Source organism: Labeo rohita, chromosome 5, assembly GCF_022985175.1.
Source record: "Labeo rohita strain BAU-BD-2019 chromosome 5, IGBB_LRoh.1.0, whole genome shotgun sequence".
Taxonomy (NCBI): domain Eukaryota; kingdom Metazoa; phylum Chordata; class Actinopteri; order Cypriniformes; family Cyprinidae; genus Labeo; species Labeo rohita.
In genome coordinates, this window is record NC_066873.1 from 37,839,257 (window position 1) to 37,860,498 (window position 21,242).

General features: G+C 34.9%; 2 protein-coding genes across 3 annotated transcripts in view; one reads left to right on the forward strand and one right to left on the reverse strand.

Moving 5' to 3' along the window:
- The window catches only part of LOC127165342 (coiled-coil domain-containing protein 60), a 70,584-nt gene that overhangs the window by 12,165 nt on the left and 37,177 nt on the right, over positions 1 to 21,242 (reverse strand). For both annotated transcript variants that reach the window (XM_051109840.1, XM_051109839.1), the window contains exons 12-15: positions 21,106 to 21,231; positions 19,510 to 19,671; positions 19,063 to 19,252; positions 18,335 to 18,438 (exon numbers count right to left, since the gene is read on the reverse strand). In XM_051109840.1, coding sequence (XP_050965797.1) covers positions 18,335 to 18,438; positions 19,063 to 19,252; positions 19,510 to 19,671; positions 21,106 to 21,231 — 582 coding nt within the window. The remainder of the gene's footprint in view (positions 1 to 18,334; positions 18,439 to 19,062; positions 19,253 to 19,509; positions 19,672 to 21,105; positions 21,232 to 21,242) is intronic.
- Positions 3,730 to 6,167, forward strand: xbp1 (X-box binding protein 1). The gene is given in 6 exon segments (XM_051109846.1): positions 3,730 to 4,093; positions 4,600 to 4,696; positions 4,788 to 4,904; positions 5,233 to 5,289; positions 5,292 to 5,399; positions 5,484 to 6,167. Coding segments are annotated over 6 exon segments (1,161 nt in total). The 5' UTR covers positions 3,730 to 3,869; the 3' UTR covers positions 6,042 to 6,167.

A 21,242-nucleotide genomic window follows, 5' to 3' on the forward strand; every position in this document is an offset into this window, starting at 1 on the left:
AAATAAAACAATTTCTGTCATGTTGCAATGTGATCCATTGTTAGAGTGTTGAATAGCTCTATTCATTCATTAGTATAAAGAGATGCATGACACAGAGTAGTGCTATTTTAGTATCACTGATATACTGATATATGTTTTTTTCTTTTTATATTTTCTGTTTACTTTATTTTATTATACATTTTCATATTTTTTTTTTAAATATGTCCATATCATTTTTTAAAATTCTAGTTAAAATGAAAAGTGTTGCCTTAACAGCTATAAAAATAAAGTTTGTAAAATATTTTATTTAAGTTAATGTTTACTTCAAGTAATGAAACTGCATTTTTATGATTTTAGTTTTAGTTAATGATAACCCTGACATGGAGGTTGTTCACTTCAGTTTCATAAGCATTTTAAAAGACTTGTACATTTACGTTTTCTGGAATATGTGACCCTGGACCACAAAACCAGAGGTCATATGGGTGTATTTGTAGCAGCAGCCAAAAATTGATGTATGGGTCAAAATTATAGAGTTTTCTTTTATGCAAAAAATTCATTAGGATATAAAGTAAAGATCATGTTCCGTGAATATATTTTGTCAATTTCCTATCGCAAATATATCAAAACCTAATTTTTGATTAGTAATATGCATTGCTAAGAACCTCATTTGGACAACTTTAAAGGTGATTTTCTCAATATTTACATTTTTTTTGCATGCTCAGATTCCAGATTTTCAAATAGTTGTATCTCAGCCAAATATTGTCCTATCTTAACAAACCATACGTCAGTGGAAAGCTTATTTATTCAGCTTATGACTGGTTTTGTGGTCCAGGGTCACATATATGGAATGTAAGATACAAAACTGGAAAAGTACTTGGGAATTTGTAAAAATCTGCAACTCTTTCATGACAATTTTACATTTTGGCAAATTGGTGGCTTATTTGAATGAATTTGTTATATCTCATTTGTACATTTTAATGACTGGGTAAGCTTCATATTTACTTTTTCTAACAATAGATAAAATACATTTCCTTATATTGTATAAATCTGAACCCTGAAATAGTTTTCTCATGAAATCTGCCGCCTGAGTGTTGCCGTATTTTTAGTCTTGCAACTGCAGCCAAGTACACAAGTGCCTCTCTGAATAAATTGTAATGCTAATTAATGCAAATTACGCTAGCACCACTGACTCTACATTGCACTTTTTAACAGTCAGTTTAACCCCCAATATATTTTAACAGTCAGTTTAACCTACAACGTATTGGCAAACCTTGTAGCAGAATGTCACAACAACTTTGTCAAAGACTTATTACGGGAATTGCCGCTAAGTTTCATCATCCTCTAGTCAGTTTGCCAACTCACATTTTTTTCATCATTCAAAAACATGCTATATTCAAACACAGTTCCTGTTTCAGAGGAAGCAGACCAAAACTAATACTAATGCATTATCTCAGTGAGAGAGAAAACCAGGTGCACTTCAGGGACTCCCCTTGAGATTTTTCACGACAGAGGAGTGATGACTTACTATATGTAGTACTTTTTGAAGGAACAAGAAAAGATCTGCAAAAGAGCTCTCATATATTACATACAGCTGAATCCTAAACAAGCTTAGATACAGTGACCAAAGTTCTGCCCTATCAGTATTAGTGATTAGTGTCCTTGAGCGGGGCACTTAACCCCAGTTTGTTCTAGTGGGGACTGTCCCACCGATTAGTGTACTATAAGCAGCTTAAGGGGGCGGGGGGATATGCTAAATAACAAGTAACCAAGTACAAAAGTTGAGATTTCAGTTCCCCTTCTCAGTCCACTACTCTACAAACAGATTACAGACATGTTACATCATAAATTAAATACTATAACAGAAGATGGGGACGCACCTACTGTGTTTCTAGAAAAAGGGAAGGAATGTTAATTCAAAATGCTTTTGGATACTTAAAAATATCAAAGCGAGCGGGGTCTGCTAACTTCTCTTATTTGTGGCCTACTGTATACCCTCCATGTTCCAGTGTGATATATATATTCTACATCTAAATTTACGATGTTGATTGAACGGCTAGTAGTGTGTAAAGCAAACAGCCGTTGTTTGCTCACCACACAAGTCTACATAGAAGTTGAGGTGACAGACTTCTCATTCAAACAGGCTGCAACTCCCACCTTTAATACACAATTCCTGCACTGTTACAGGATGCTTATGCAGGACCACCTGTAGATCATACAATATTTAGTCCTTTTCCAAATTTATTTGAAAATTCCTAATAATCTGTGGATAAAAAACTACACAATTTACATAAACAAATAGATAAATCTTCTAAAAAGTTTCTGTAATCTTTACTACGAGGGTTCCCATAATCATAATCACATGCAGATTTTATGTAAAAGTATTTTCCAAACATAGACTTCATGCAAATTTATGCTGTCCAAACAGGGAAACCCACTTTGCCTACTCTTTCACTCTCAGAAGGGTTTTTTTTAGGACATGAAAGTCCCCTCAGAAGTTTCTCCTTTGTTCAGCTGTTCCTTTGGCTAGACCTTTACATCTTCACTCAAGTAAATGTTTGCTAATGAGCCGGTTACATTTGCAGCTAATGTGTCCGTCAAATGGCAATGATCAAAATGCACAGGCATTTGAATGGGACCACTTGATCTTGTTTTCTAATGAACTGAGAGGATTAAAAAAAAAAAGAGTTTCTGATGCAATCACATGCAAGTTATATGCAACTTGCAGTATTTTTCTTTGTTTCTTCTGGACCACTAAGTCATAAGGGTCAATTTTTTGAAACTGAGATTTATGCATCATCTGAAAGCTGAAAAAATAACTTTGTTAGGATAGGACAATATTTACCTGAGATACAACTATTTGAAAATCTGGAATCTGAGGGTGCAAAAAATTGAAAAAATTGAAAAAAATCACCTTTAAAGTTGTCCAAATGAAGTTCTTAGCAATGCATATTACTAATCAAAAAATAAGTTTTGATATATTTATGGTATCTTTATGAAACATGATCTTTACATAATGATTTTTGGCATAAAAGAAAAATCGCTCATTTTTACCCACACAATGTATATACCGTGCTACTTAAGACTTGTTTTGTGGTCCAGGGTCACTAATATGCAACAAAAGCTGCAGCATTTAACTCCAGCTTCTGAAACAAGGTTCAATTGGTCCCTATCCCATCTGACGTAATTTTCCAATGAATTGAAAGGGTTAAAAAAAAATGCTTCAAAAAGCAAATTTGATCAATACTGACACAGGCTGATGTACTTTCAAAAGCATTCAAATGTAAAACATCAGTGAATTTTAATCAATCGAATTAGCTTTATGTCAATAAGCAAATTAGATTAATTTACAAAGTGTAGATGGAATAAAGGAAATGGGAAACAAGAACAATACTAAATAGGCTAAGTGTTACACAAAGTACTGACATCATGCTTTATTTCTTCATTACATAATAATAATGACTTTAGCCTAAAATCGCTTATGGAATGTATTAATGATTAGATAGAAATGAATAATGTCACACTACGTAACTAAAAATATATATTTTTTCTTTTTAAATTGGTGACTCTTAAAGTCACTTAAAGAATTTCTAAAAAAAAATCCATATCAACAATGTCATAAGTGTGAAGGATCACAGCGTAAACATGAAACTTGCATCAGCTATTTTAACCCAAGGAAAGACTGACGTCCAAATACGTCAGTGCTCCCGGCAGCCAATCGGAGCGCACCACGACGGTAGAAAAAGAACGCGAGCGTTTCTACTTCTTCAATTTTCAGACATCGAAGGGGGAAGATACACAGGGAATTAAAACGACTTTTCGGACGTTTTCCCACCCCTACACAATACAGAACGGGATCTTTACAGAGATCCTAAACAAGAAAACCATACAACATGGTCGTAGTTACAGCAGGGACCGGAGGAGCCCATAAAGTCCTCCTGATATCGGGGAAACAGAGCGCTTCGTCCGGCGCAACACAGGGCGGATACAGCCGTTCCATATCTGTCATGATACCGAACCAAGCCTCTTCAGACTCCGACTCCACCATCTCTGGACCACCAATGCGCAAAAGGCAGAGACTCACACATCTGAGCCCAGAGGAAAAAGCGCTAAGAAGGTGAGGCGAGCTGGGATTTAATTTCATCAACATTTTAATCCGTTCGGTTGGTTTGAAACCGGTGTAAACCGAAATATTTGACCAGGGGAGCAATATTTAGTTTTAAACATTTCATATATAGACGTTAGAATATGTAAATGTCAGCAAATGATAAAAATGAACTATTCTGACCCTTCCATATGGAAGAATTTGAATCTCGGCCAAGATCTGTGGGTTTTGCCGGTCAGTCCCTCCCCCTCTGAATCAATATATCCACATCTGCCTGCGTGGCAGGAACTCGACTGCGCATGCGCCATTTCCTCAAACCCGTCTGACCTGCCAAAGTTGCTTTGCTTCATGAAATTAAAATATTTTATATTTTTTATATATATATAAAATAATTATAGAACTGTATATTTTATAAACACAAATGCAAAAAATGTTTCCCCACCATATCATGTCCCAGATAAATCCTATATCCTCTAGCCAAAACATGCATGTATAATAGTTATGATTTTATTTTTTAGGAAACTAAAGAACAGAGTTGCTGCACAGACAGCAAGAGACAGAAAAAAGGCCAAAATGGGGGAGTTGGAGCAGCAAGTCTTGGAGTTGGAGCTTGAGGTACATTGACCTCAATTACGGATATTTTTCTTCACTTTTTTTCGTTTTTGTTGTTTAGAGGAAAGATTTAACTTCAGCGTGTTTTCCACAGAATCAGAAACTACATGTTGAGAACAGGCTGTTGCGAGAGAAGACGAGCGATCTTCTAAGCGAGAATGAGGAACTAAGACAGAGACTGGGGTTGGATACCTTGGAAGAAAAAGAAAAGGTAAAAACGTGCAAAACTTTGATCGCAACGTATAATCCACCATCTGTTTGAATACGTCATTGCAACGTTTTTACTGCATGTTTCTGCCATATGGACATCAACTTGACAGTCAACCACTGATAAGCTACTACTAAACATAATGTAGAAACTTGAATTTTCTGCAAAGCTGCTTTGCCATGATTTGCACCGTGAATTGGTGCAAATAAACCCGAATTGGAAAAACTTGGTTGCAGTGTCAATAGAACTCATGCTCATGTTACTTAAACAGGCATTTAAGAGCTGTAAAGTATTGTTTTTCTTCCCGCTAATGCGTCTCATTCTCTTTTAGGTTCAGGTACTGGAGTCCGCAGTGAGCGATTTGGGTTTGGTGACCGGGTCTTCTGAGTCCGCAGCACTCAGGCTACGTGTGCCTCCGCAGCAGGTGCAGGCCCAGCAGTCCCCAAATCTGAAGACTTCACCATGGATACTCACAGCCCTGGCCCTTCAGACTCTGAGGTGAATATCCTGCAGTTTTTGGTTTTCAGATGTCCAGTCTCTTGACCAATAAAATCTCACTGTGAACCATCTTTTCTCTTGCAGTCTGATCTCTTGCTTGGTATTCTGGACATCCTTGACCCAGAGCTCTTCCTCAAGACAGAAGTCCCAGAAGGACAGGAACCCATTGTGCTGGATGGATGTGCAGGAGAGCAAGTACCTGCCTCCCCACCTGCACCTCTGGGGCCCGCACCAGTTAAGCTGGAGGCCCTTAATGAACTGATCCACTTTGACCACATCTACACCAAACCCGCCGAGGTGGTGAGCGAGGAGAGCATTTGCGAAGTCAAAAGCGAGGATACGGTCTCCTTCTCCGAGGCCGAGGAAGAAATCGAGGTGGAAGTCCAAACGGTGTCTGTCAAAGACGAACCAGAGGAAGTGGTCATCCCTGCGGTGGATCACAATCCGGATGCGGTTGACGATTTCCTCTCTGACGCTTCTTTCGGCTACGAGAAGGCTTCGTATCTGACGGATGCATACAGTGACTCTGGATACGAGAGATCTCCTTCCCCCTTCAGCAACATTTCATCCCCGCTCTGCTCTGAGGGCTCTTGGGATGACATGTTTGCGACTGAACTCTTCCCCCAGCTGATTAGTGTCTGAAGCATATAATATCCAGCTGCAAATACGCCTGCCTTTGCTCTATTGTAAGTGATAGCACGCCAGCAGCATGTAACCCAGCTTGCAATTTAGACCAAAGGCATTGTTTTAAGGCTTCTGTTGTAATAACGCAAGCCTGTTTGTGCGCAAGACTTGCAGCGACTCTGTACAGTTCAAACGCAACTCAGTATTTTTGTTGGGGAAGGGGTCGGGGGCTAATTGTTTTTAAAGTAGATCTATTTATTTGTCTATCTCTCTTTTCCAGAGTTTTCTGTTATGTAATCCGTCTGCTTTATGTACAACTTAATTTTATTGTAAATGCTCTCCTTAATCATATTGCATTAAAAAAATCTGCATTGCATAACGTGGTTTTGCTTTCTGTTACGCAACTTTTTTTTTTTTTTTTAGCTTCCTTTAAAGGGATCGTTAACCCCAGATTTTTTTAAATTGTGTCTTTTACTTTCTCTTATATTGTTCCAAACTGGTTTTGCCTTCTGTGGTACATGGAAGATATTTTAAAGTTTTACATGTTGGCATCCATGCAATGGAAGTCTGTGGAGTCTAAAAAACATTGTTTGTCATTGACTTTCATTGTGTTTCTAAAAGATTATCTTTTCTGTTCCATAAAAGAGAAATATTCTAACCAAGCAACCATTAACAAGACCACAATTTAAAGTTTTAGTAGAAAATGCATGTACTGGATAACAGAGCATTTAACTTGAACATATCCATACGCTTTAGACATAAAATACTTCTACATACAGTGAGAACCACAATCTTTAGTATTTTTAGTTCCAATTTCCCTTGGGACTTTGCCATCTGCTTTCTGTACTTTTCTAAAAATAAGAGGTGATAAGATAGGCTTTTGGAGTAAATGATTACACAACAGTCATCATGTCAAAACAGCTATTTTATCTGATTACTCACAGAGGAACGTCAGTACGTAAGTTGGCAACAGAGGTTTCCGTTCTTTTTGCAAAGAATTTCTAAACAAACCTGTTGAAACGTTACCCAAGTTTCAGTCAAGAAAGTGGGCCAGCCAGGATGTAATGTAGTGTATTACGACTACAGGATGGTGTAGGATGGATTACACCTTTTTATCCCCCAGGCTAATTCAATCAGATTGGTTTCCCAGTGCAGGGTGGAGACTGGGGAGGAGGGCAATTCTCCAAAACCCCTTAGGGGTGTAAATTCCAGGCGATGCCACTCTTTAAAGCTATGCTACGAGTTTTGACTACCTGATTTTCCTCTTTTGCAAGACCAGCGATGTTACTGTGGTAGATAATTGTTAATAACTACACTAGCATTCAAAAGTTCGGGGTTGGTAAGATTTTTGAAAGAAGTCGATTATGCTCATCAAGGCTGCATTTATTTGATTTAAAATACAATGAAAATGAGTAATACTGTGAAATATTATTACAATTTAAATATTGTCTATTTTAATATACAGTTGAGGTCAAAAGTTTGCATACACTTTGCAGAATCTGCAAAATGTTCACTACTTTACCAAAATAAGAAGGATCATACAAAATGCATGTTTTTTATTTAGCATTTCACATAAAAGACAAAAAGAGTAATTATTTATCAAAAGAGTAAAAAAAAAGTTTTTGAATTGATAAAAAAATGACCCTGTTCAAAAGTTTTCATACGCTTGATTCTTAATACTGTGTCGTTACCTGAATGATCCACAGCTGTCCTGTCCTGAACAGTTAAACTGCCTGCTGTTCTTAAGAAAAATCTCTCAGGTCCCACAAATTCTGTGGTTTTTCAGCATTTTTGTGTATTTGAACCCTTTCCAACAATGACTATGATTTTGAGATCCATTTTTTCACACTGAGGGACTCGTACACAACTATTACAGAAGGTTCAAACACTCACTGAAGCTTTAGAAGGCAAAGCAATGAATTTAGAACCTGGGGGTGTAAACTTTTGAACAGAATGTTCTGCCCAAATAACATTTTTTTTCATTTAGTACTGCCCTTCAGAAGCTACAGAAGATACTTGAATGTTTCCCAGAAGACAAAATAAGTTAAATTGACCCTAATCAAATTTGAAAAGTTTTCACCCCCCGCCCCCCTGCTCTTAATGTATCATGTTTTCTTCTGAAGCATCAGTGAGCGGTTGAATCTTCTGTAATAGTTGCATATGAGTCCCTCAGTTGTCCTCAGTGTGAAAAGATGGATCTCAAAATCCTACAGTCATTGTTGTAAAGGGTTCAAATACACAAATATGCTGAAAAACCAAAGAATTTGTGGGACCTGAAGGATTTTTCTGAGCAGCAGTTTAAGGGACTCATAAACTATCACTAAAATAAAAAAAAACAGCTGTGGATCATTCAGGTAACAACACAGTATTAAGAATCAAGCGTATGTAAACTCAGGGTCATTTTTATAAATTCAACTATTATTTTCGATTCTGGACCTAACGTAAATGTAGTTTCTATGAAACATCTTATTCAGGTCAGTACTAAATAAAAAATAACATGCATTTTGTGTTTCAAAAGTCCAATAGAACCACATTTATTTGAAATGTAAATCTTTTCTCTTTATAAATGTAACTTCTGACCAACTGAATGCATCTTTGCTGAGTAAACGTATTAGCTTATTTAAAAACATCTTACTAAACCCAAACTGTTGAATGGTACAATCCACAAATTCAAGTCAGGTAAGTGATGGTTTTGTCTGACAAACAAAACATTTCACCAAACATCCTTTTGAAGAGGGAATTTCCCTTCATGCACTTTGCTTTTTTGTAATACCACATTATGGTACATCGTGTCTCACTCTGTCAGTCACATCGGGTGAACTTCCTGAAATTTTGCTGAGGTAAGAAATTAAAGCTGTTTGATATTGCGTAGTTACTTTTGTGATAGTGTATTAGAGTGGAAAGTGTGGATTGTGGGTTTTTGTTTTATGTAAGCTAAAATAGACATTGTAGAAGCAAGATATAAAATAGAATAGGCCTTTATTCTGATATTAACGACAACTGGTTAACAAGATCTTTGGGCATACAAATTATGTCATTGGTAATTCTCAAAATATATTTAAAGGCCTGTATACTTTGCTATGTACTAAAACACAGGCTTAAATTAGAAAGGCCTCAAAGAGACACTGTCATCACCTTGGGTGATTAAGATAAATGCTACAGTAACTATCATCTTACAGTCACGGTTACAGCAGATATAAGGAGACCAGCAGCTGATGGACATTGGGAAATACCCACAAATATCCCACCAGTGTGAGTTTCAGGGACTATCCACCATCTGACTTCAAGCTTAGATAATGAAAATGAAAAAATACACTACACCATTATATATATATTTTTTAAATTCTTTTGCAATCCACCCAACTCCCTTCTACTGCCAATTTTATTGTCCACCAAATGCAAAGTGAAATTCATCTTAGAAAAGTAATTTATTCAAAACCTTCATCTTGCCTGACATCAACACAAACGGCATTTCATGTCTCAGCACCAAAACATGCATCAGATCAGAAGGAGGAACTATGCTGGGATGTATTACGGATCAAAGTCAACTGTGGAAAAGCATTCAAGCTGAATAGTTTTTCAGCTCAGAGAGGGATGAAAAAAGACATGTGATGCAGAAGGTCAAGTAGGGCAACAGCTTTCACAAGGATTAACTTCTCAAATCTTTGAAGAACATTTTGAGTTTACAAGTGTTTTGATGGTCAAAAATGCAATTATATTTACCCCAAACACACAATGGCAGTACAAGTACTAACTTGATATCCTGTTTCATCACTAGGATTTTTTTATACTTTCACCAATGTAATTATTATTAATTAGGATAATTGTCTTAATCCAAAGTGAATGGGAGAATAACTGTCAAATAACACAACATACTAGTTAAGGCAAACGAAACATGGAAGCAATACAAGAGAATGCCACCAGTTTTTCTTGAACAGGTGTGTGAGTAGCGTTTGGTTTCAAGTTGACTCAGTATGTCACCAAGACTAGAAATACAAGCTTACAATGACAAAAAGACGAAAAAAAAAAAAAAAAAAAAAAATTTGGATTGGTTTTCCTTCTCATCTTAATGAATCATGAGGCCTAGAGTGTTAACTTCATTGTCAAGAATTTTACAGTTCAACGTTCAAATATATTCACCCTAGCTGTACTTGGAAAACAACCCTTCTACAATGTTCACATGTGCCCATCTCAAAACAGTCCTGGTGTAAAATTAGTATGTGTGTGTGTGTATGAGTAAGTGTGGGGGAAGGTGTCAACACCATCGCCACGACCAACGAGATGACCAAAACAGGAAGCATAACCGAGACAAGACAGCTTTGTCTCACTCTCCATTCACTGGAAACCTACACTCATTTCCTATATTTCTTAACTCATGCTTCATGTGTTCTCAGAAACAAAGACTATAATAGTTATGTGTCTTTTCAGACCATCTTAGTAAAGTTATGCAACAATGCTATTATAAAACCCACAAAAAACTAACAGTTAACATACCTACCCTGCTATTTAGTTAATTGGTGGTTACTTATTTAAAAGACACTTAAAAAAACACCAAGAGAACCTATGGTTAAGCTGACAGAGTTATAAAATATCTGGTAAAAGCTATCCGTTAACATCACCATTCACCTTTACCTGAATGGCAGCTGCTTGACTGGCACATGAAACCTTTGTCTGCCATCTCGCCTTCAAGTACTTGGTTCTGAAAATATTTTTGTGCCAGTTACCTGAGCCATACATGTCATGTGACAGTATTTAGAGTCTATTTCACACTAGCCGGGTTTCCATCCAAAGTTCCGAATTTAACTTGGAATATCACGTAAAAGATTCACGAATAAGCTTTGTTTCGACGAGTCTAAGAGAACAAAATTGTCATTTCCTGTTAACTTGCACTATATATCACTATGACAAGTAGGAGAATCCACTGAATATAATCATTTTTGTGTATAATAAATTACGTGCGCCTCGCGTGGTCATTGCTTTTGGAGGTGGACGCCTGCTGTTTGGGAACATAGTTGTATAAAAGGCAATTATACAGAAATACTTAACAACTTTGCTTGGGCATTTAAGAATGACCATAACAACATGTCAGGTCCTGTGCAACGAGATCGGTCCATTGGTTAGTCAGGTTTTGCCGTCCCATAACACAAATTCACAAGACTTTTTTTGATGTGCAATGGGAATTTGTTTGGCAAATGCGTTTCCATCTCCCATTATTCGTACATTATTCTCCCATTAAGTCAAAAACCACCTAAAACGAGCATAAAAAACGTTTTGTGAATTAAGGGATTTTTATTCAAAATTGTATCCTTCATTTCTGATGTGATACTTGAATGCACAAAAAAAAAAAACAAGGTGATGGAAACGTAGCAAGTGATAAGAACCCTCCAGGGAAAAAAAAACTGTTACTGGCAAAATAATATGTAATATACATAAAATATAATATGAATTTTGTGATTTATGTTGTGTGCAAAAAACAAAAATAATCAGAATCAGTGTTATTTTAGTATACAATTCTATTATAGTTTTTATTAGTTTTTGAATTATTTTTTTTTATTTTACATCTTGTTTTCATTTTAGTAAGGTTCTGTAATTTTGTTGTCTTTGTTAATTTTATTCCTTTTTTTAAAACAGTTTTTATTGATTATTTTATTTATTATTTTATTTTATTACTATTACTTAGTATATATAAATAAGAAACGTTGCTAGTTTTTAAAATTTCAGTTACAGTTTATATTATTTCAAGTAACAAAAGTTTTTTTTTTTTTTTTAAATAGTTTTAGTTAATAACCCTGAACTAGAATGAAAAGTTTGTACACAAACTTTAAGTTGGCTTGAAAAAGACTAGCCAGCTTATTTAGCAAAAAAACTTAAAACCAGCTGACTCAGCTGACTCAAAAAAAAAGCAGCTAGAAACCGGTTTGATCCTGCTAAAACCAGGTAATTTAATGAAAACCAGCTAAAAAACAGCTAAAACCAGCTCATTTAAGAAAAAAACTGAAAAAACATGAAAGAAAAAACAGCTAAAACCCTTTTTGTTACTTAAGCTGTTTAATCACTTACAGTGTTTTGACACCAAAAGCGAATTTATTCACGTGAGTAGATTACACAAAAAATCAATCCGAAGATGCAAATAGACGCAAATTTGCTCTGGCCGATGACAATGACTTGAACTGGGTGACGCAGTTGCCGCGAACGCACGATATATGCCTCAATCGTGTCTTCCACGAAAGTTCAAAAATTTAAACTTGAGCGGAAAATTAGCGATGCAAATATTCACTTTGCTATTACTTGCTAACTGCTAAAGCTAGTCACATGGACACCGCGCTTACAAAATTATGTTAAAATACTTACGATTCCCACAGAATTCAGACGTGTAATTTCTGTACAAATCTCTACACAATCTCTGTGTTTGTGTGTTTGCTCAGAGTAGAGCACTATAATGAATTCTACAAATGTTTCCCTACAGTCAACATACAAAATGCTGTTTACAATCCATTTGGGCCTGTCACTGGTGTACAAATGCTAAGCATAGTCCCACTGGTGCAACCCTTGGTAAAAGCTATCCAATAAGGCCTGAGTGTTCATCATGATCTCTTCTGGGATTGAAACGTTATCTTTTAGCTGCTAATTTAACAATTACACCTTCCATTTCATGGTTGAGGCAGCACGCAGTTTAGCCAGTATTAACTGAGCGAGATAGAAAGACTGATTAAACCACATTCTGCTGTTGCCATGGTTTCACTTTCTGAACATGTGACAGCTCATATCATCAAATCAGACATTATTGCCACAAAACAATATCCCTGCAGGAAGTACATGTGATTTCATCATGCTGAGACAACAATAGCAAGCTATGCCATGAATTAGATTTTTGCTAATATTATTAGATAGGATGACTAATAAAAACAAGAATATGTGTTTAAACACTAGTTTTTAAACTAAACCGTTTATCTTCATTCACCATTAAAACCTTTAAAAGGAGGTCAAAGTTCACACACCCACAAGCTGTAGTACTCACTAGTCAACAGTCAACAAGCATGAAGATAAGACAAGACCAAAGTTGCCAAATCCATGTTTCTCCCATCCAAAGTTGAGCAATGGTTGACATTTTTACATAAACATATATGCCAACTGTGGTTATGAGAACAATACAGTGAATTTGCATGTGAAACAGTATATCTACAGTATTAAATTATCTGTAGTTTTAGATGTATCTATCTATCTATCTGCCTATCCATCTAAACGACTTTCACATTGTTTAAAAAAGTATATTTTAAATAAACACTGTTTATTTGAATTTTATATTAATCACAGAACAAGATTGTTTTTAAAAAAACATTTTTTGTCAATGATATGACCTGGCAACCCTGAACATGACACTGAAATAAGATTTATCTTGCTGTCTTGCCCTTTTTTACTGATCCTAATTGTTTAACAATTTATATGCATATTTATATGCATCACACAGGAGTCTAGACTTGCATGCAAATTTTGTTTATTCACCTGAAAATTCAAATGTACTTTAGTTTAGTTAAGGTGTGCCTTAATACACTGTAGCACTAGAGGAAGCAGGAAGAATTATACAACTTTTCCTGTAAAGATTAAAAACCAGGTTTTCTAGTTGGGGCATGGGAGATAATAAATTTCCTCAATCTACCAGGCAGACAAACAGTGATTAACTCTGTTTGGAATTTAACATCAAATAAAGAAACGCAGACACCAAATGATCACCACAAAACCACACGTTCAGACTGAAACAAACGCATCGCCTACTTTATGCTTTACACAGAAAGATAAATACATTTTGGTGAGGTTTTGTTTCCTGTTCTCTTGATTCCTTTACACCCTGTGGTTAAAGCGTGGTATTGCTCACACTAGAACAAAATACTCATTATTCTGACACATTATATCCTGTGTAGACTTGTCTGAGATGAGATGGACTTTGAAGTCATATTCTAACACCAGATGTCTATAAAAGGCCAATAAAAATGTGATAAAATTTGTTCATGTATAAATGCAGTCACTTATTCAATTTAAGCTCCAGTTAGTTTATTCCGTAGAATTTTTGTATTTCAGTAATGGGTTCTGAGGGCTTCCCCAAGGGTCAGGTCACAGTGAACTAACTGATGTCATGTTTTATCACCGCTGTGACACATGACACCATCAGAAAGGTCAAGACCATCACAATGTATACAGAACACACTCACTGTGTCATAACGACTTTTGCAGGAATGTCGGCTGACAGGCTTTTCCAATAACGTATACGGATTCCTAAAAGCTAAATTTTTTTCTTTAAATGTGGGTTCCTAATAGAACATTTAAATACATTTTTAATCTATTTGAAATGTGCCACATGAAGAATGCACAAAAATTTACAGATAATTTAGTCACTCCCTTGTCATCCAAGATGTTTGTCTCTTTCTTTCTTTAGTCATAAAGAAACTGTTTCTTGAGGAAAATGAGAATTTCTCTCCATATAGTGGACGTCAATGGTGCCCCCAAGTATTAACCATTTAAAATTCTATTTAAATGCAGCTTCAGTTGGCTCTAAAAATTCCCAGCCGAGGAAGAAGGGTCTTATCTAGTGAAACGATTGCTCATTTTCAAAACAAATTGATAATTTATAAACTTTTTAACCTCAAACGCTCGTCTTATATTGTCTATGTGATGCGCATTCAGGTAGGTCGAAAAACTCCAGTCTCGTTTTCTTCTTTAACATCAAAATTGTCCTACATTGCTGTTTTACCTTTTTTTTTTTTGTAAAGGGCATTTGATGTTCTTTGCATGTTCACTTTGTAAACATTGGGTCTGTACTTCTGCAGCGAACTTCTCCTTTAAGTTAATTATTATTTTTCATTTTGTCCAAACACACACACACACACACACAAACACACACAGACTCATCATCATTAACTAAAATTATTTAAAATCTTTACAAAAATGTTAAAAATCTTAAAAAAATCTTAAACTTACTTTATTTTAGATGGCTGACAAGTAGTTTCTTGTTTTTGCTTAGTTTATATTGAAGTACTAAAATAACTAAAACTAATGAATAAAAATGACCAAATACTATATAGACATATTTGGGGATAAAGCCTTATAAACACTTGCATTCAAAAATGAGGTTTTACTGTAAAATAAGTTTTTTTTTCTTTTTTTCTTTTTTGGGGAATGTTTTTTTTTTTTTTTTTTTTTAAATCTCTTATGCCCACAAAGCCTGCATTTATTCGATCAAAAATACAGTAAAACAGTAATATAGTGAAATATTATTTAAAATAACTGTTTTCTATTTTTTTATATATATATAATTATTTTTAAAATATAATTTTTAAAATATATTTTAAAATGTAATTTATTTCTGTGATGACAAAGCTGAATTTGAATTTACACTGATTTGGTGCTCGTGAAACATTTCTTACTATTTGAATTTTTCATGAACAGAAAACTTAAACATTTAAGTTTTTTACATTTATATATAATTAGACCATGTTTCTTTTTAGATTTTCTATTTTTTTTATTTTAACATTATACAATGTGACTGAAGATAATGTCAGGTCAACTTTCCATCCGGTGTATATCTAAAGGGGCCTGCTGGTAATTGAAGAGTAAATATTGAATTTTCCTTCAAAAGAAACGAGACTGCGGTTAGGCACAAGGACAGACTTCACTTCTCGGCACACTCATGCAGACAAACAATCGAGTGGACGCGTGCCCGCAAGAGCACACACACACACGTTAGGTTTCCATGTTTTATGGGGACATTCCATAGGCGTAATGATTTTATCCTGTACAAACCGTATTTTCTATCGTCCTACACCTACCCTACACCTAAAACTAGCCCACACAGGAGACTGTGCACACTTTTACTTTTACAAAAGAACTCATTCTGCATGATTTATAAGCCTGTTTCCTCAAGGGGACCTAAAAAATGTCCCCACAAGGTCAAAATTTACTGGTATTACTATCCTTGTTGGGACACTTGATCCTCATAACGTGATAAATACCAGGTACACACACACACACACACACACAGTCTCTTATGTTGCTCAACCTGGTTAATTTAAAAACACATTAAATATGTAATATAATATGGGTGGCCTTCTGCCTCCTCACATGCCTCTCAAATCTAACATTTCTCTTTAAGTGCTTGGCAGAAACACATAACTAATGTAGCTGAATTGCAGCTCCCTTTAGAACAACAATGATAATGCGACAGCTAACATGTTTGTGAGGAGGAAAAGTATAATGCAATTCACAGAAATCCTGAAAGAGGCGGAGATGTGTCCCGGACACAGACGCTCAGGCATTCTAGAAATGTCTGGAAAACAGCACACCCCCTCTCCCTTTACCCATCACCCCCCTGGGTGAACTTTGACCCCAGAGTTTCTCCCGCTAGGGGGAAAAACAGGACAGCTTATCGCAGTGGATAAGAAATTCTGCTTTATACCTAAAACTTGCCTGATTTTAAAGGGCACACGCACAGGTCATGACATGATAAGAGTGACGAGTTTATCGAATGTGGTTTATTTGTCAAATAGTGTCTTTAATGCCAAAAAGAATGAAACAAAAACTTTCCAATGACATATTCTTAATTTTTTTTTTTTTAACTGGCATTACTTTGCATGAGTGTGTTTTTGATATTGATGAGCAACACGAACTGAGTGTGTAGAGACGGATTAGTGCTGTTTGTATTGGCCAAGCGCTTTAACTGATAGAACAAACACATGGATGTCTGCCATGGGTGACTGGAGGTTTAGGTTAGTAGTGGCAGTAAAAATAACTCTTACTGGAATCACTCAGAAAGTTTATTACCCCTTGAGATATGATCTAAATGTGCTTTAGAACAAACAGAAAAGGGACAGAACATGAAAACTGGGCACAACAACACTAAAATATTGTGAAATGAGATGCCTAAAAAAAGTTGTTGTTTTTTTTAAACATTTTTTAACATTTTTTAAGTCTCTTCTGCTCACGAAGCCTGCATTTATTTGATCCAAAGTACAGCAAAAACAGTAAAATATTTGTAGTATTTAAAATATTTTTTTCTATTTGAATATATTTTAAAATCTAATTTATTCCTATGATTTCAACGCTGAATTTTTAGCATCATTGCTCCAGTCACATGATCCTTCAGAAATCATTCTAATATTCTGATTTGCTGCTCAAAAAACATTTATTATGTTGAAAACAGCTGAGTAGAATTTTCAGAAGTTTCAGAAGTTCAGAAGAACAGCATTTATCTGAAGTACAAATATTTTGTAACATTACAAATGTATTTATCATCACTTCTGAATTTAAAGCATCCTAAATAAAAGTATTAATTTCTATAATTCAAAAAAAGAAAGAAAAAATTATACTGACTCCAAGCTTTTGAATGGTATAGTGTATAAGCTTTTTATTTCAGATAAATCCTGATAAGGATCCTGAAAAAATTTAGTCAACTGTTTTAAATATTGATAATAATGATAATAAATGTTCCTTGAACAGCAAATCAGCACATTAGAATGATTTCTGAAGGATCATGTGACACTGAAGACTGGAGGTGTAATGCTAAAAATTCAGCTTTGAAATCCCATGAATTAATTACATTTTAAAATTGATTTAAATAGAACACAGTTATTTTAAATACTAAAAATATTTAAAATTTTTACTGTTTTTGCTGTACTTTGAATCAAATAAAGGCTTGGTGAGCAGAAAAGACTTACTGTTCAAAAACTTTTGACTGGTAGTGTATATATATTGCATAACGATAATAAAGTCTGTTTTTGTACAATCAAGATTTATTTTCATGACAATTTAAATCTAAATTCTCATCACTGTAATGCAGATAATCCAGTAATTATTACAGCCATGGAATATTCGTTCATCAGGGCAGAATATGTTGTATTATCTTAGTATTAGTATTTTCTTGTCCAGACAGAATGATTTTCATTACATCATTACAGTACAGAGAATTTAATTTGTAATTATTAAATAAGTTTATTATTAATTATTATTTAGTAATTGGTAATAAATTAAATTATAATAAACAAAGTATTAATAAATAAAACTATTTATAGGACACTTTAAAACTGTAAAAAGAAAATGAATAATAATAATATAATGAACTGTTAAGTAGTATTTTCGTATTATTTTCTCATAATTTACTATAAGAAAGGCTATATAATATATTTGACATATCTTATATTTCTATATTATAATATTATATTAAAATATTCCTTATTTTTACTTTTGATTTTATGGATGACATATTACTTTGATCACCTGACTGCTTTAAAAAAGGCAAAAAGGCAAAAGAGAGAGTGGATTACAGGTTGTGTGTTGCACTCTTGGTGGTCTGTGATTGGCTGACTCTGCTGTATAACCATGAGTCGTACTCTGCTTTGGGCATCTTTACCACATTCAGCCTCACTATCTGCAAATGACAGGGAGAAAGAGAAACACACAGGGAGAAAGATAAAAGAGCACTTCTCATAATTACCAGCCGCTAGCACCCTATCCTCCCAGTTCCTGACAATAGCTTATTACACACTGGATAATCCGTCATTATACGGCCCAAATGGCTGGTTGTTACCGGCGTCCTGTCTGGGCGTGATTTGAGGGGGTCAGCAACATTGTGGCAGTTACAATTAGAGGGAAGCTGAGACACCTGAAATCTAAAACCTAAATAATTATAAACACATTACGGTGAAAAAAAATCCCAAGGAAATAGTTTTAATAATAAAGTAAGCCATTGGTAGCTGGCAAAATCAGTGATGCTGTAGGGTTTGTTTGTGTGCAAAAGACGGCTTATTACTATTGCAAGCTGATCTTGTAGCTTTATAAAATTACGTTTGAACCATAGATGATTTTAACAATGTCCTTACTGCCTTTCTGGGCCTTGAATGTGGTAGTTGCATTGCTGTCTATGCAGATTTCATCAAAAATATCTTTGTTTTCCGAAGATGAACGAAGGTCTTATGGGTTTGGAACAACATGAGGATGAGCAATTAATGACCGATTTTTCATTTTTGGGTGAACTGAGTCAGTTGTCTTGTACCTCTATAGCCACACAGAGATCGGGACAGCAGAGCTCCCACGGCTGGAGGGAGTTTAACATCCTCAGGAAATTGTGTGGGTGAAGTTGCAGCGTTTGACTTTCTGTAAATCGATTCAGTTTCTCCAACAAGCATGCCACCCTTCTGTCTGAGTGTTTGACGGGGGCCAGATTACTGAGCAACGCTGAGAGCCTTCATTAGACACACACAAACACACAAGGATTGTGTTAGTGTAATGTTACTGTAAACAGCAATGTTGAATGCATATACACACACACATGCTCATGCACCTGCAAGCATCCTGTAGGGTCATTAACGTTCATATTTGCCAAACACACACACACACACACACACACACACACACAGCACATTAAGTGGTCTTGCATCCGTGTTCTCTGGAGGATTGGAAGTGACGCAGACCATTAATCATTCACTGAACACACACGCACCACTGAGTGCTGTATGGATCCTCAGTGTTGTCAGGGATCTTTGAGTCTGGCACTCTTGGAGAGACCACAGAGGTTTTGGAGGTCACAGCAGAACGGATTTGTCCACGGGACAGCATGTTACAAAGAGACCGGTATCTCTGGACACCAAATTCCCATCTTTTCCTAGCAACAGAAACAGTAAAAGAGAATTAAAAAAATAATAATAAACAAAAATCATATAAATATTAATTATTACACTTTAAAGTCCAAACATTTCAACATTTTGAAATAGAAATCTTTTGTAACATTATAAATGTCTTAATCATCACTTTTGATCAATTTAAAGGATCCTTGCTAAATCCTTTTTTTTTTTTTAATTTACTTGGATGGCAAGGAGACAGTGTCAGAGCTTGAGATGGAATATGAGATATGATATCTGAAGAAAACTACGAAAAATCTAAAAATGTAATAGTGATTACAGAATAATTTTATTTTGCACAATTTTTACATTTTTAAAGAAATGTCTCTTCTGCTCATCAAAGCCTGCATTTATTTGATCCAAAGTACAGCAAAAACAGTAACATTTTGAAATATTTTTACTTAATAAAATAATTGTTTTTTTTTATTTGAATATATATTTAAATTGTAATTTATTCCTGTGATTTCAAGGCTGAATTTTTAGCATCATTACTCCAGTCTTCAGTGTCACATGATCCTTCAGAAATCATTCTAATATTCCGATTTGCTGCTCAAAAAACATTTATTATTATTATGTTGAACAGCTGAGTAGAATTTTTTTAGGTTTCTTTGATGAATAGAAATTTCTGAAGAACAGCATTTATCTGAAATAGAAATCTTTTGTAACATTATAAATGTCTTAAACATTATTTTTAATCAATTTAAAGCATCCTTTTTTAGAATCCCCTAGTCAGTATTTTTATTTTTTATTTAAAAAATACTGACTCCAAGCTGTTGAATGGTATAATGTATAATGTTACAAAAGCTTTGGATATTTCTATTCATCAAAGAGTCTTAAAAAAAATGTCCTCAACTGTTTTAAATATTTATAATAATAATAATAATAATAATAATAATAAATGTTTCTTGAACGGCAAATCAGCATATTAAAATTATTTCTGAAGGATCATGTGACACTGAAGACTGGAGTAATGATGCTGAAAATTTGCTTTGACCTCAGGAATAAATTATATTTCACAATTTTACTGTTTTTGCTGTACTTTGGACCAAATAAATGCAGCCTTGGTGAGCAGAAGAGACATCTTTACAAATATTAAAAAACATACTGTTCAAAAACATTTGATTGGTAGTATATATACTTTAAATTGCATAATGATCTGTTTTTGTACAATCAAGACTTATTTTCATGACAATTTAAATCTAAATTCTCATCTCTGTAATGCAGATAATCCAGTAATTATCACAGCCTTGAAAAATTAGTTCATCAAGGCTGTACTTGGGACCAAATAAATGCAGGCTTGGTGAGCAGAAGAGACTTATTTAAAAAACATTAAAAAAAAATCATACTGTTCAAAAACTTTTGACTGGTAGTGTATCATTAAAAAGTTTCCTTGTTACCCAGCATTGTGGAAAACTCACTTGGCACAGCGGTCCAGAGCATCAGATAAATTAAATGTTAACTCTTCTGCTTTGTCTGCAAAAGATGCCTTCTTCCCACCCAACATGGCTTCTGTCTTGTGGATGAGTTGGTTAGTAGCAGGGGAACTAATAAAACA